Source organism: Scyliorhinus canicula, chromosome 2 (genome assembly GCF_902713615.1).
Source record: "Scyliorhinus canicula chromosome 2, sScyCan1.1, whole genome shotgun sequence".
Taxonomy (NCBI): domain Eukaryota; kingdom Metazoa; phylum Chordata; class Chondrichthyes; order Carcharhiniformes; family Scyliorhinidae; genus Scyliorhinus; species Scyliorhinus canicula.
In genome coordinates, this window is record NC_052147.1 from 51630379 (window position 1) to 51644396 (window position 14018).

The following is a 14018-nucleotide window of genomic DNA, read 5'->3' on the forward strand; positions in this document are numbered from 1 at the left end:
TTGTTATTCAAGCTACTGGGTAACCCTAACTGCACACCCGACATCTGTTAAGGACTTGCAGATACAACATTTAATTTCATGGTTTTATAGACAAAGTTCTTTGTGCATGACCCCATTGTTGACTCCCGCCTTGATGTTTGGTAAGAAAGGGTTAATTTACTTTTTCAATGGGCTGTATCAAGGGCTGGTGAAGTGAAGTTAAATTAAATGCAAACTGGTTAATGTTAGCTGGCTGTTTGGTGAAGAAACTTGTGCGCCATTCAGCCCAAGACAAAAACTGAACAGTAATATGCCAGACCATTGTTGGCGAGAATCTAAATAAGGTTATTAAAGGCGAGCACATACCTATTAGGATAACAAAACCAGTACCGAGCAGTCCTGGGCGCTGCATCTTAGGAAGGACTTATCAACCCAGGAGGGAGTGCCGCATAGGTTTACCAGAATGATACCTGATCTCCAAGAGTTATAATGAGAAGGAATTAAATACATTAGGGCTGTATTCTCTTGAATTTAAAAACCGAAGGGGTGATCAGATCAAAGTTTCCAAGTTATTAAGGCGATAGAAAGAAAGAGGCTATTCCGCTGGTTGGGGAGAGTAGGACTCGGGGGCATCATCTAATAGTTAGAGACAGACCTTCAGGAGTGAAATTAAGGAATACTTCATCACACAAAGGTGGCAGAAGTTTGGAACTATTTTGCATGCAACTATTGATGCTAGATCAAATGTTAATGTTAAAACCGATGTTGATAAGAGTTTTGTTAACCTAAGATACAAAGGAATACAGGAAAGATGGGTATGTGGAATTAGTTTGCAGATCAGCCATGATCTGGTGAATTGTGGAACAAGTTCAAGGCACACAGGGGCCTACTTTTGTTCCTATGTTCGTTACTCTATATTTATGTATGTTCTCCTCATTCTCTCCATATCCATTGATCTCTTCCTGAGGAAGGTCTCTTGTTGAAAAATCTATTAACGGTGGAGCATTTGAGATTGGGATCTCTTTTTGCAAGAACTGTAGACACAAAGCTCGTTCAGACTATTCAATGACGATGTCTTCTTCACTAACAACTGCTTTCAAAATGACAGTTTTCTGGATAAAATAATTGGGCTGGATTCTCTGGTCCCCCAGCCAAGTGTTTCTCGGCGTCGTGCCTCCGCTGGTGGTGGGATTCTATCCTCCCACCGCTTATCAATGGGATTTCCCATTGAAACCATCCTGCGCTGCCAGGAAACCCGCTGGCAGGGAAAAGTGAGTCCCAATGGCCAGAGAATTCCAGCCATTTTATCTTTTTATTCACATTATCCAAAAATGTATTATTTTCAGGTTGCAAATCTACTAATATTTTCCATTTGCTTTTAAATGTTTTGCTACAAACACTAATTTGCAATTCCACATCTCTTGGTAGGGTGGAAACAATGCTGGCCACACAGTTGTTGCAGATGGAAAAGAATATGATTTTCACCTTCTTCCAAGTGGCATTATTAACCCTAAAGCCATTTCTTTTATTGGTAAGTAAACTAAAACTTGGATGAACAGCAAATATTTGAGAAAAGCAATGGGGCGGGATCCTCTGTCCCACGGGCCCCCGGGATTCTTCGTCTCGCCAGCTGGCCAATGGGATTTCCCATTGTGGGCAGCCCCACGCCATCGGGATATCCCCGGGCTGCCAGCGCAATGGAGAATCCCAACAGCGGATGGATGATGGATAAATGTGTCCCGGAGATCAGGTCAAAAAGATATGGTATACCCTTGTTCTATATAGTTAGCTTATTTGCTGTAGTGGTGCAATTTGCATCAGCATTCTTAGGCTGAGAGGGAAAAAATCAGCTAAGGTTCCCATTCTTGTGTTTACCCAATAATTTCTAATGAAAACGGTGAATCAAGAAAATATGGTCAGGCTTGTTTATGATATCTTCTATAATGGAATAGGCAAAAATAGTTGCTCTGCATGTCAAGTATGAAGAATGACCACCAGCATAAGAAACACAAAGGGAACCTATCATCTGTGGTGCAATATTTGCATATTTATCACTAAATACTGGAGATAAAAGATCAGTGGAATTGGAGAAAGGAGTAAAAGAAAAACATCTGTGTACCTAAACTATAAAGATGCAACTTAACATTGGTGAAAAATCACCTGTTAGCCATTGATGAGAGCCACTTAACTAGAAATAGCTGCACCCAAGAGGGCCCGAATGACAATGATGAAGATAATTGGTTGCAATATAATCTGAGTGCCAGTTTTCAGCACTATTGGGGTCCTGCCATTAAGGACATTAATGCTACACAGTTTTAGTGCAGATCAGTGCGCTGTGTTGTTTAATTCATTGCTGCAATCAATCAAACTGGAAGGAGCCTGTAAAACTGTTGGATGTTATAAGCAGAGTGGGTGAAATTTATTTTCTTCAAAACGCCTGAGACCTTAACAGCCAGCAAATTTTACAAGAAAACTTGGCATGTTCATTCTGTAGTAACCCTGTAGGCAAGGTTGGTGTTGGGGGATTGTTGCTCACCTGAACTTTGATTTTTTTTAAAGAATTTTTAAATTATTGCTAATTATCATATCTTAATCTATACCGTTTTCTACTTTAGGAAATGGTGTTGTAATACATTTGCCTGGCTTGTTTGAAGAAGCTGAGAAAAATGAAAAGAAAGGTATACTGGTTCAGTTTTTGAATACTTTATATGACATTTTCATTGAAAGTAGTACATCCCATTCCAAATTTTGTAATGTTTCTGCCAGAATCATATCCATTTGTATGTTTCCTCTTCTTCCCCATACATCTTGTCCTTCTGATTGTTACTTTCACTTGTATCTCCCAAGCCAAAAAAAACAGTTAGAGAATCTATCCCCAGGTAAATGGCTTGATTGTTCTCCTATCTGTCAATATAGGATTTTGTCAGAGAAGTCTGAGGTAGCAGGAATGATATAGCAGAGAAGGAAGCTTATGCCTGCAACATATTTTGGGAGAGCAGTTAGAAAAACACCCCGCTCTTTCCCATTCCCCTTCAAAACTTTCAAGCATTTATCCAAGTTTCTTTTTTTTTATAAATGTTTTTATTCAGTTTTCATATTTTATATTGAACAAATTACAAATTGTTAGGAGAGAAAAAAAAAACAAACACGCAAAAATTAACATACATATTTACAGGTAAGCATCTTCGTAGTAGTAACTGCGCCCCCCCCCCCCCCCCCCCCCCCCCCAACATGTTTATTTAGTTTGGTTTTGGGCCTTAGCTAGCCATCGAACCCCCGTACCGAACCTGTAGCCCCCCCCCCCCCCCCCGCTACCTTCCCCCGACTATTCTTCCTCTTGTACATTGGCCACAAATAGGTCCCGGAACAGTTGCATGAATGGCTCCCACGTTCTGTGGAAGCCGTCGTCCGACCCTCGGATGGCAAATTTGATTTTCTCCATTTGGAGAGATTCCGAGAGGTCGGACAGCCAGTCCGCAGCTCTGGGCGGTGCTGCTGACCGCCAGCCAAACAGGATTCTACGGCGGGCGATCAGGGAGGCAAAGGCAAGGGCGTCCGCCCTCCTCCCCAGGAATAGATCTGGCTGTTCTGAAACCCCGAAGACCGCCACTATCGGGCATGGCTCCACCCTCACTCCCACCACTTTGGACATAACCTCGAAGAAGGCTGTCCAGTACTCCACGAGTCTGGGGCAAGACCAGAACATGTGGGCGTGGTTGGCCGGGCCTCTTTGGCACCGTTCACATCTGTCTTCCACCTCCGGGAAGAACCTACTCATACGGGTTCTTGTTAAGTGGGCTCTATGTACCACTTTTAGTTGCGTCAGGCTGAGCCTTGCGCACGTGGAGGTGGAGTTGACCCTATGCAGTGCTTCGCTCCAGAGTCCCCACCCTATCTCCATCCCCAGGTTGTCCTCCCATTTCCTTCTTGTTGCGTCCAGTACGGTGTCGTCCCTATCTACCAGTCGGTCATACATGTCACTACAGTTCCCTTTCTCTAGGATACTTGCGTCCAGTAGGTCTTCCAGTAGTGTCTGTCGTGGCGGTTGTGGGTACGTCCTTGTCTCCTTTCGTAGGAAGTTTTTGAGCTGCAGGTACCGTAGCTCGTTCCCCCCAGCTAGCTGAAATTTCTCTGTCAGTTCGTCCAGTGTTGCGATCCTGTCGTCCGTGTATAGGTCCCTGACTGTCAGTGTCCCCCCGTCCTGCCTCCACCTTTTGAAGGTGGCGTCGGTCAGTGCTGGTTTGAACCTATGGTTGTTGCAGATGGGAGCCCTGTTCGACATTTTGGTCAGGCCAAGTTGCTGCCGCAGTTGGTTCCAGGATTGGAGGGTGGCTGTCACCACTGGGCTGCTGGAGTGTTTTTTGGGTGGGGATGGGAGTGCTGCCGTGGCGAGGGCCCGGAGGGAGGTTCCCATGCAGGAGGCCTCCTCCGCACGCACCCACTCAGCTTCTGGCTCCTGGATCCATCCCCTTACTCGCTCGGCTGTTGCTGCCCAGTGGTAGAATTGTAGATTCGGGAGGGCTAGCCCTCCCCTGGTTTTTGTTTTTTGTAAGACCTTCTTTGGGATCCTAGCATTTTTACCCCCCCATACGAACGCCATGATGAGTTTGTCCAGCGCTTTGAAAAAGGCCTTGGGGATGTAGATCGGAATGGATCTAAACAGGAAGAGGAACCTGGGCAGTACGTTCATTTTGATCGTCTGAACTCTCCCCGCGAGGGAGAGCGGGAGTGTGTTCCATCTTTGCAGGTCCTTTTTAACTTCCTCCGTCAGGCTGGTGAGGTTCCATTTGTGGATCCCTTTCCAGTCATGGGCTATTTGGATCCCCAGGTAGCGGAATTTATGTCGGGCTTGATTGAACGGCAGCCCCTTTAGTGCTGCCCCCCCCCCCCTTGCGGGTGTACTGGGAAGATCTCACTTTTGCTCATGTTGAGTTTGTAGCCCGAGAAGGCTCCAAACTCTTTCAGGAGCGCGATGATTCCGTCCATGCTGCTTTGTGGGTCCGAGATATAGAGGAGCAGATCATCCACATAGAGTGAGACTCTGTGCTCTCTACCTCCCCTTCGGATCCCCCTCCAATTTTTTGCTGCCCTGAGCGCGATTGCTAGCGGTTCAATTGCTAGTGCGAACAGCAGCGGGGACAGTGGGCATCCTTGTCTGGTGCCCCTGTGCAGCTGGAAGTATTGGGAGTTGGTATTGTTGGTCTGTACACTCGCCATGGGAGCGTTGTACAGGAGCTTTACCCAAGCGGTGAACCCTGTTCCAAGCCCGAACCGCTCCAGTACCTCTATGAGGTATTTCCACTCGACTCTGTCGAAGGCCTTTTCTGCGTCCAGGGAGACGATCACCTCTTGTGTTCTCTCCCCGGAGGGGGTCATTATCACGTTCAGCAGGCGCCTGATGTTCGCGGTAAGCTGTCTACCTTTGACAAAGCCCGTCTGGTCCTCTGTGACCACCTCAGGTACACAGTCTTCTAGCCTCTTGGCTAGGATTTTGGCCAGTATTTTGGCGTCTGCATTCAGCAGAGATATGGGTCTGTATGACCCACATTCCGTTGGGTCTTTGTCTTTCTTAGGTATCAGCGAGATTGAGGCCTGTGCTAACGTGGGTGGCAACGTGCCCCTAGCTAGCGAGTCTGTGAACATCTCCCGCAGGTGCGGGGCCAGCGCTGTCGCAAATTTTTTGTAGAAGTCCGCCGGGAATCCGTCCGGTCCCGGCGCCTTCCCCGCCTGCATGGAGCTAATGCTGTCCATGATCTCTCCCAGTGCTAGTGGTGCTTCCAGATCCCGTTTTCTGCCCTCTCCCACAACTGGTATGTCCAGTCCGTCAAGAAACCGGTTCATCCCAGCCTTCCCCATTGGGGGCTCTGAGGTGTACAGCTCTTGGTAGAAGGCCTTGAAGGTTTTGTTAATCCTCTCTGGTTCTGTTTCCAACGTGCCTCTGGTATCTCTGATTTGCGCAATTTCTCTGCTGGCTGCCTGCTTTCTCAGCTGGTGGGCCAACAGGCGGCTGGCTTTGTCTCCGTGTTCGTATAGGGCCCCGCGTGCCTGGCGGAGTTGGTGTACTGCTTTCCTGGTGGAGAGCAGGTCAAAGTTCCTTTGTAATTCTTTCCTCTCCGCCAGGAGTTCTACGGTCGGGGCCTCGGAGTATTTATGGTCTACCTCCAGTATGGAGTCGACCAGCTTCTGCCTAGCCACCCTTTCCTCCCTATCTCTTTGCGCTTTGTAGGCTATGATTTCCCCTCTTAGTACGGCCTTAAGCGCTTCCCAGAACGTGGAGGGTGAGACCTCCCCGTTTTGGTTGATCTCAGTGTACTCCGCTATGGCCTGCGCTATCCTTTCGCTGAAGGCCTTGTCAGCTAGTAAGGCACCGTCCAACCTCCATTTGGGGCGCTGGGCCCTTCCCGTCTCTAGCCGCACATCCATGTAGTGTGGAGCGTGGTCTGATATCACAATTGCGGCGTATTCCACCTTGTCTATCTCTGGAAGCACCGTTTTCCCCACCACAAAGAAGTCAATTCTGGTGTACACGTTGTGTACTGGGGAGAAGAAAGAGAATTCTTTCTCCCCCGGGTGGGCGAATCTCCAGGGGTCTACTGCTCCCATCTGCTCCATATAGTGACTGAGTTCCCTTGCCATGTTTGAGGTTTTCCCCGTTCTGGGGTTTGATCTGTCCGTCGTTGGGTCCTGTACACAGTTGAAGTCCCCCCCCATGATTAGTCGGTGCGTCGCTATGTCCGGGATTTCTGCCATGGTCTTTTGGATGAAGCTCGTGTCGTCCCAGTTGGGCGCGTACACGTTAACTAGAACTACCGGCGCCCCATCCAGGGCCCCGCTGACCATGACATACCGTCCCCCTGGGTCCGTAACCGTCTTTGTCGCCCTAAACATTGTCCTCTTGCCAATCAGGATCGCCACCCCCCTGGCCCTTGCCCCATAACAGGAATGATAGGTTTGTCCCACCCAGCCCTTTCTTACCCGCAGTTGGTCCTGCTCCCTCAAGTGCGTCTCTTGGAGGAAGACTATGTCGGCCCTCATGTTTCTAAGGTGGGTGAGGACTCTAGATCTCTTCACTGGGCCGTTAAGTCCCCTTACGTTCCAGGTGACTATTCTGGTGGGGGGCTTCTGCCCCCTTGCTCCTGTGGGGTTAACCATATTTGTCCGGTGGACGCGCCCCTGCCCTCTGGGGTTTCCCTTTGTTAGGGGGCCGTCCAGGATGTCCACTATCACTGCTCTCCCCATGCGGTCGGGTCCCTGCACTCCGGGGTTCCCCCTTGTCCCGGGGACACCCGCCATGGCCGTCCACTGTGTGTCCGCCACGCGGGTAGTCCCCTGCACTCCGGGGGGCCCCTTCACCCACAGACCGTACTGGGTGGGTGCTTGCAGCAGTTCCCTGTTTCGAGCCCTTGTCTGTGGCACTTTGTGGCCCTATTCCCTTTCTGGCCTCTTTTGTCCCTTCGTCCCTGCATTTCCCCTCCCTGGTCTCTCGCCCCCCGAGTGCCCCCCCCCCCCGCTCTATCCCTTTCGGGGATACCCCTGTATACCCCTCCATTGCCCCTCTCTCCCCCATTCCTGTCCCCATTTGCTCTCCCACCTTTTCCAAGTTCCTTTTGATGGTTGCTATTGAATCTGTTTCCGCCATCTTTTCAGGCATTGCATTCCCGATCATAACTACTTGCTGCATAAAGACAACCGTCTTATTCAGTTTGTCAAAAACGGTTCACGATTCCTGTAAAGTCGCTCAACAATACAAGTTTTCGGTTTTCCCACAGAATTAAAGGCATTCATCCCTGGAACCATTCCAGTAAATCTTTTCTGTACTGCCCCCAAGACCTCAATAACTTTGGTATCCAGAATTGGACGCAGTACTCCAACTGCGGCCACACCATTTTACAAATCAGTTTCAAGGGGTGAGCAAAACTCCTTACCTTTAATGACCCCATTTATAAGAACTGATTTGCTTTATTAAAGCAATCTTCTCGACTTTTCCTGCTGTCTTCAAAGATGTGTGTCCATATGCGACTAGGTTTCCCTGGCCCTGTACCCTCTTCAAAATTACACCATTTAGTCTATATTGCGTCAAGAATGCCAAATTTCAAACAATCACAACAGGATTTTGTCAGGTGACTGGAATGATATAGCATAGAAGCAAACTTGTGCCAGTGTCATATTTTTGGAAGAGCACACCTCTGGTCTTTCCCATTTCCCTGCAAAACTTTCAAGTATTTAGCCAAATCCCTTCTGAAGCACAAAAGAAAAGGAGTACTGATTGATTGGCAAGTCAACTTTGATTGGCCGATGTGTTACCTTGGAGAAAAGCAACGGGAAACAATTAAACAACCTTATTGAGATAATTAGTCAAGTTTGTAATGAGGCTAATTTACACTCTCTAGAAGCAACGTACATTCATACACAGGGACCCGATCTCTGCTAATGAAAAGGAATATGTTCATGCCTCGTGCCTTTTTTTTGAATAACCCCAAAGCATGATTAGCCTTTGATTCCCTCTTGCTTTCTCCATGGCACCACCTCGGGCACCAACTTGCCAGCCAGTCAACACCAGTTTTCTTCTGTGGTATTAATTGTGATCGTTTGAATTTTAGCATTCCTGCGTTTTACCTGGTTGAGTGCAACAACACCAGAAACATATCTCTCTTTTCAGCAATATTCAAGTTTTGTACTACAAAGTGACCATTTACTTTAAAGTGCCGTTCCTCATTCTTCTTACCATAAGGTATCACTCCACACTGCAAATTTTGAAATTTGATATTATAATCTGTAAATCCAAGTCTAGGTCATTAATATATATCAAGAAGAGCTGTCACTATAATACCGATCCCTGAGGAACATTACTGTATACCTCCATTCAGACTGAAAAACAACTGCTGTTTACCATTGCTCTCTGCTTTCTGTCTCTTAGCTAGTTTTGTATCCATACTGCCCTTTAATCACACGGCGTTGATTTGGTCCACTCAAGTGCATATATCTGCATTGCATTCCTGATGACGATATAACCATTCTGAGATTTTTGAGGAACCATTCCGATACATGCTTCTCAAGATCAGGCCAATGGTTGGCCCCTGTTCTGAGAGCGGATTTCAGGACCGATTTTTTTTTTTCCATTCTTAATCAAATTATTTTGCCGCAGCACAGTTATTTGATGAGTTAGCAGTGTTTACGACTTGTAGCTCAAAAGCAGCTTCGTATTTCATTCCTGATTCTGGAGGTCCTGTTTCTATTTGTGACTCACTGTACTATGTTCAGTCTGCTCTGTGTGGGCATGTCTTAAACTCCCATGCATCTTTGCAACACTGCCCATACCCAGGCAGCGCAGCTTTCATTGGGGTCCAACGTCAAAGTCCAGCAGATTTGGAGGGAAGGAAGACCTGCTCCCTTTTTACTGCACTAGCTGCTGTAAAGTAGGCCAATTTAAAGTGACAAGTTAGGGAGAAGATAAGTATCTAAAGTAAACAGATAGATTGAGGGGGATCAGCAGTCAGTGGTGTTTGGGAGTGGGGTTGGAGTTCAGCCTGGTCACAGAGTGGGTGGGCAGGCCTATTATTTAGAAAGATTTTGTCCATTGACATTAAACTGACTGGCCTGTAGGTGCTGCCCTCCCCTTTTAATAAGGCTTCACTGTTTGCAGTCCTACACTCCTCTGGCATCACTTCCACATTTAGTGAGGAAAAGAGCATGGTGGCTAAAATTTCCTCACTTTTCACTCTTATTTCCCTCAGTAATCTGGGACACATCCCATCTGGATGAGGTCATTTTTTTTCTACTTCGAGGACTGCCAACCTTTATGTCCCTTCCCTTTATCTATTTTATTCCATCCAATATCTCTATTACCTCTTCCATTATGGTCACATTGATAGGAGCGTCTTCCCTCGTGATAATAGATGTAGACATACCCTCTCCCCCCACAAGATGACATTTTTTTAACAATCAATAATTGGCCTTACCCTTCATATGACCACCCTTTCAGTATTTATGAAGTACTTTCAGGTTCTCTTTTATGTTGGTCACTAATCTCTTCTCATACTTCCCTACACCTCCTTATTTCCTTTTGCAATTCACCTCTGTACTTTTTATATTGTCTTGGTTTGCTACTTCTTGGTTCTCCAGCGTCGCTTTTGGGGGGGTACCCCAATGATGCACTGGGGAATCCCTCTGGGAAGTTCCCACCATAAGGGTTTAATTGTCCAGAAGGGCTAACCTCCCCTGGACAATTGCCCTGGGCTGGGAACAATCAGACAAACCAATTTAAATCGCTAACTTTGGAACTTTCAGCCTGATGGTTATTCTGAAAGATTTAGAAGGAGAAAAATCAATTTTCTCCAACAACTTAAATAGACTATTTCTGCTCACATGGTTGAATGCCTTGGCGAGATTGATGAAAGCAGTATGTAGTCATCTCCTTTGTTCAAGGGGTTTTTCTTCCTGCTTCTGGACTCTATTGTTCTAGCAATTTACCTGCGCGTTTTCTCCTCTAACTGTTTCGCACTATTTTGTGGTCTATAATATATGCCCAGTAGGAAAATAGCTCCTCCATTGTTCCTTAATTCTAACCAAATAGATTTCTATTTTTGACACTCGCCTCTCCCTCCCTAACCATCCTATTCCACTTTCCAAGGGTCTGTGGAACATCACCCAGGGTGATGGGCCTGTGCTGGCCCTATCAGCGGGTCAATGTAAAAGGCAGAAGAGTGATGATAACTTGCTGTGGGGAAAGCTCTGGTGCTCTGCAGTTTATGTCAAAGGTGGCTCCTGTCATCTGCTGACAGCGCGCACACACCCGTCCTCTGAACGCGGTCTGCGTCGGGGGCATTTCGTCTTGGGCTACTGTGCCCAGGAGGCAGATGTTGGGAGGAAGCAGAAGGCAACAGGGGGTGGGGGTGCAGGCAGGCACTTTGTGAAGATCAACGTGACAGAGGTTGCACATGGACAGGTGGAACATATTTTAATAGTGAACATAGAACATAGAACAGTACAGCACAAAACAGGCCCTTCGGCCCTCGATGTTGTGCCGAGCAATGATCACCCTACTCAAACCCACGTATCCACCCTGTACCCGTAACCCAACAACTCCCCCCCCCCCCCCCTTAACCTTACTATTAGGACACTACGGGCAATTTAGCATGGCCAATCCACCTAACCCGCACATCTTTGGACTGTGGGAGGAAACCGGAGCACCCGGAGGAAACCCACGCACATACGGGGAGGACGTGCAGACTCCACACAGATAGTGACCCAGCCGGGAATCGAACCTGGGACCCTGGAGCTGTGAAGTATTTATGCTAACCACCATCCTACCGTGCTGCCCCATTATGAACATGCTACCGTGCTGCCCCAATGATGAACATTAGACATTTTCATTCCCCCTAGCAACAGATAGTGACTCCCCCCGTCCCAGTGCCAATTCAGTGTCTCTCTCTCTCTTGATCTTTCGTGGTCAGTGTTATGTCTGGGTATATCCCCCGGATGCACATCAGGGGTGGAGGCCCCCAAAAGTGACGCTCGGGAACCAAGCCTGCTGCTTTTCGCGCCCTGTGACCTTTGATGCCCTTGGCAGACATCCTCTGGAGGGCCTGGAGCCTGAAGGATCCGGCCGACTTACCGGTGTCACAGACATCAAAGTAGGCCATTCAGATCTTTGAGCCACTCCACCATGAAATTAGATCAAGGCTGGTTTTCTACTTCAACACCATTTTCCTGCACTATCCCCATATCCCTGGATAATTTTAATATATGAAAAGCTATTAATCTCAGTCTTGATAACACTCAATGAGCCCCCATAGCCCTCTGGGACAGAGAATTCCTCATCTCCGTTCAAAGTGACCTGCCCCTTATTCTGTGACTGTGTCTCCTGTTCTGCACACTCCCAACCAGGGGAAATCATCTTCTTGCATCTACATTGTCAAACCCTGTAGGAACTGTGTAGGAATGAAATCACCCCATTCTTAAACTCCGGAGAATAAAGGCAAAGTCTGGTGAATCATTCTTCGTAGGACTTTCCCTTCATCTCAGGAATTAATTTAGTGAACCTTTGTTGCACTCCTTCTGTAGAAAGTATGGGTGCAGTTTTCTGGCCACGTTGCACCCGACGCCAATGCCGCTGTTCCTGGTAAATAGCGGGAGAGCCCAAAAACGGGTTTGCGCGGGCGCCAAACTGATCTTGATGCTCCCAACCTGTGATGCCCAACTAAATCTGGATCATGTCCAGCGAGGACATGATCCAGATTAGCATATTTGAATGAGTCACAAATCTCATTTAAATATGCGTAGCCTGTTCCGTAGCCAAAGTCTCCTGGCTCCTGGGATTCACTGCCCCAGCGACGCAGCGTGATGCTGCCGTCAATTAATAATGGTTTCCAAAAACAGAAACAAGACGTGATGGTCATGCCGGGTGGCTCAAAGGCCATTGGAGCCCTGCTTGGTTCGCACTGTAGTGGTGCCAGGGATAGTGTTCAAATGCCACGAGTAGTGCCTGGTTGCCAGGGATAATGCCTGGGTGCCTAAGGGCACTTCCAAGGGGGCGGAACCTGATGGGGGCCATGTCTATGAAAGGGGAGGTACATAAAGGGGAGCCCTGAATGGGGGTGTGTGGGGGTGTATGAAATGGGGGGGTCACCCTTGTGCCTGCGATTGGTTGGGGGTGAGGGGGGGGGAGTGACACAGACATTTAGCGATTGGTGGTTAGCCATTTTGACCGGGCAGCTGATGGTGAAGTCCCACGGCCGGCCCCCTGCCTCCCCCTTCCACGTGCCGCACCGCAAACCCCCCATAGAGACCCCCAACCTAGAGTGATCCTCCACAGGGACCCCTAAGTAAAGGGACACATCTAAATAGAGGGGGCCCCTGCAGAGACCACCTAACTAGCATTGTGATAACACAACTGCTTCACAGCTCCAGGGTCCCTGGTTCGATTCCAGCTTGGGTCACTGTCTGTGCGGAGTCTGCACATCCTCCCCGTGTGTGCGTAGATTTCCTCCTGCTTCTCCGGTTTCCTCCCACAGTCCAAAGATGTGCAGGTTAGGTGGATTGGCCATGATAAATTGCCCTTCGTGTCCAAAATTGCCTTTTGTGTTGGGTGGGGTTACTGAGTTATGGGGATAGGGTGGAGGTGTTGACCTTGGGAAGGGTGTTCTTTCCAAGAGCCGGTGCAGACTCAATGGGCCGAATGGCCTCCTTCTGCACTGTAAATTCTATGAAACTAGAGGGACCACCCCCACAGACCCCATCCCCCCCCCCCCCCCCCCCAGAAAAAAGACCTCTGTCTGGAAGCTAGAGAACAGTCCAGACAGGGGCAGTGACCAAAATTACAGTTGTAACACTTAACGGGTCCATTCCTGGAAAGAGAACAGTGGTGACCTGTGTTTAAACCCCTCAGATCCATTAGCTGCAAGCCATTCATTCATTTCTAGTAGTGGGCTGTGATTGACAGCTTCCACAAAACAGCTGTAGCCTTGATTGATTCATCGCCCTTCATGGGTGAGTCACTCTTAAGTGCTGAAACCCCACAAAGGGCGGGAACCTCATTTCCATAAATTTCCATTCATTTTAATATTAAGTGGCTCCCCTGTCAAATGATCCCATCTCACGACATCTTCAAACTTCGCCCTGCATTTACAACAAGTTGGGCCTGACATGAGACAGTCAAGGAGATACCTCCGCGGTTCAAAGATAAGTATAGACACCGGGGGGAGAGGGTACAGGGACATGCATGGGCAGTGCCCTGGCAGCGGTTGGTACTGCAGGTTGGCTGCTCTTTCTCAGCAGCTCTGGAGAATTTACTAAACTATAATCTTATGAATACATCTCATTCTCCAATTTTGTTTTGATCTCTTTTGATAATATATATTTTCCTTAGGATTAAAAGAGTGGGAGAAGAGGCTGATCATTTCAGACAGAGCACACTTGGGTAAGTAAGTAATGGCAAAGCTGTTTGGCAACATTTGAAAATCATCTGGCTGGTTGAAAGCGTCAGACTTTGAATACCTTGCCAACAATTGGTGCATTTTTGGTAACATTTTCTCTCAGTA

At 47.8% G+C, this 14018-nt stretch overlaps 1 protein-coding gene across 1 annotated transcript in view; it reads left to right on the forward strand.

The window, feature by feature from the left end:
- The window catches only part of adss1 (adenylosuccinate synthase 1), an 80915-nt gene that overhangs the window by 29310 nt on the left and 37587 nt on the right, over positions 1–14018 (forward strand). The window contains 3 exon segments of the mRNA XM_038778062.1: positions 1408–1510; positions 2595–2657; positions 13847–13897. Coding sequence (XP_038633990.1) covers positions 1408–1510; positions 2595–2657; positions 13847–13897 — 217 coding nt within the window.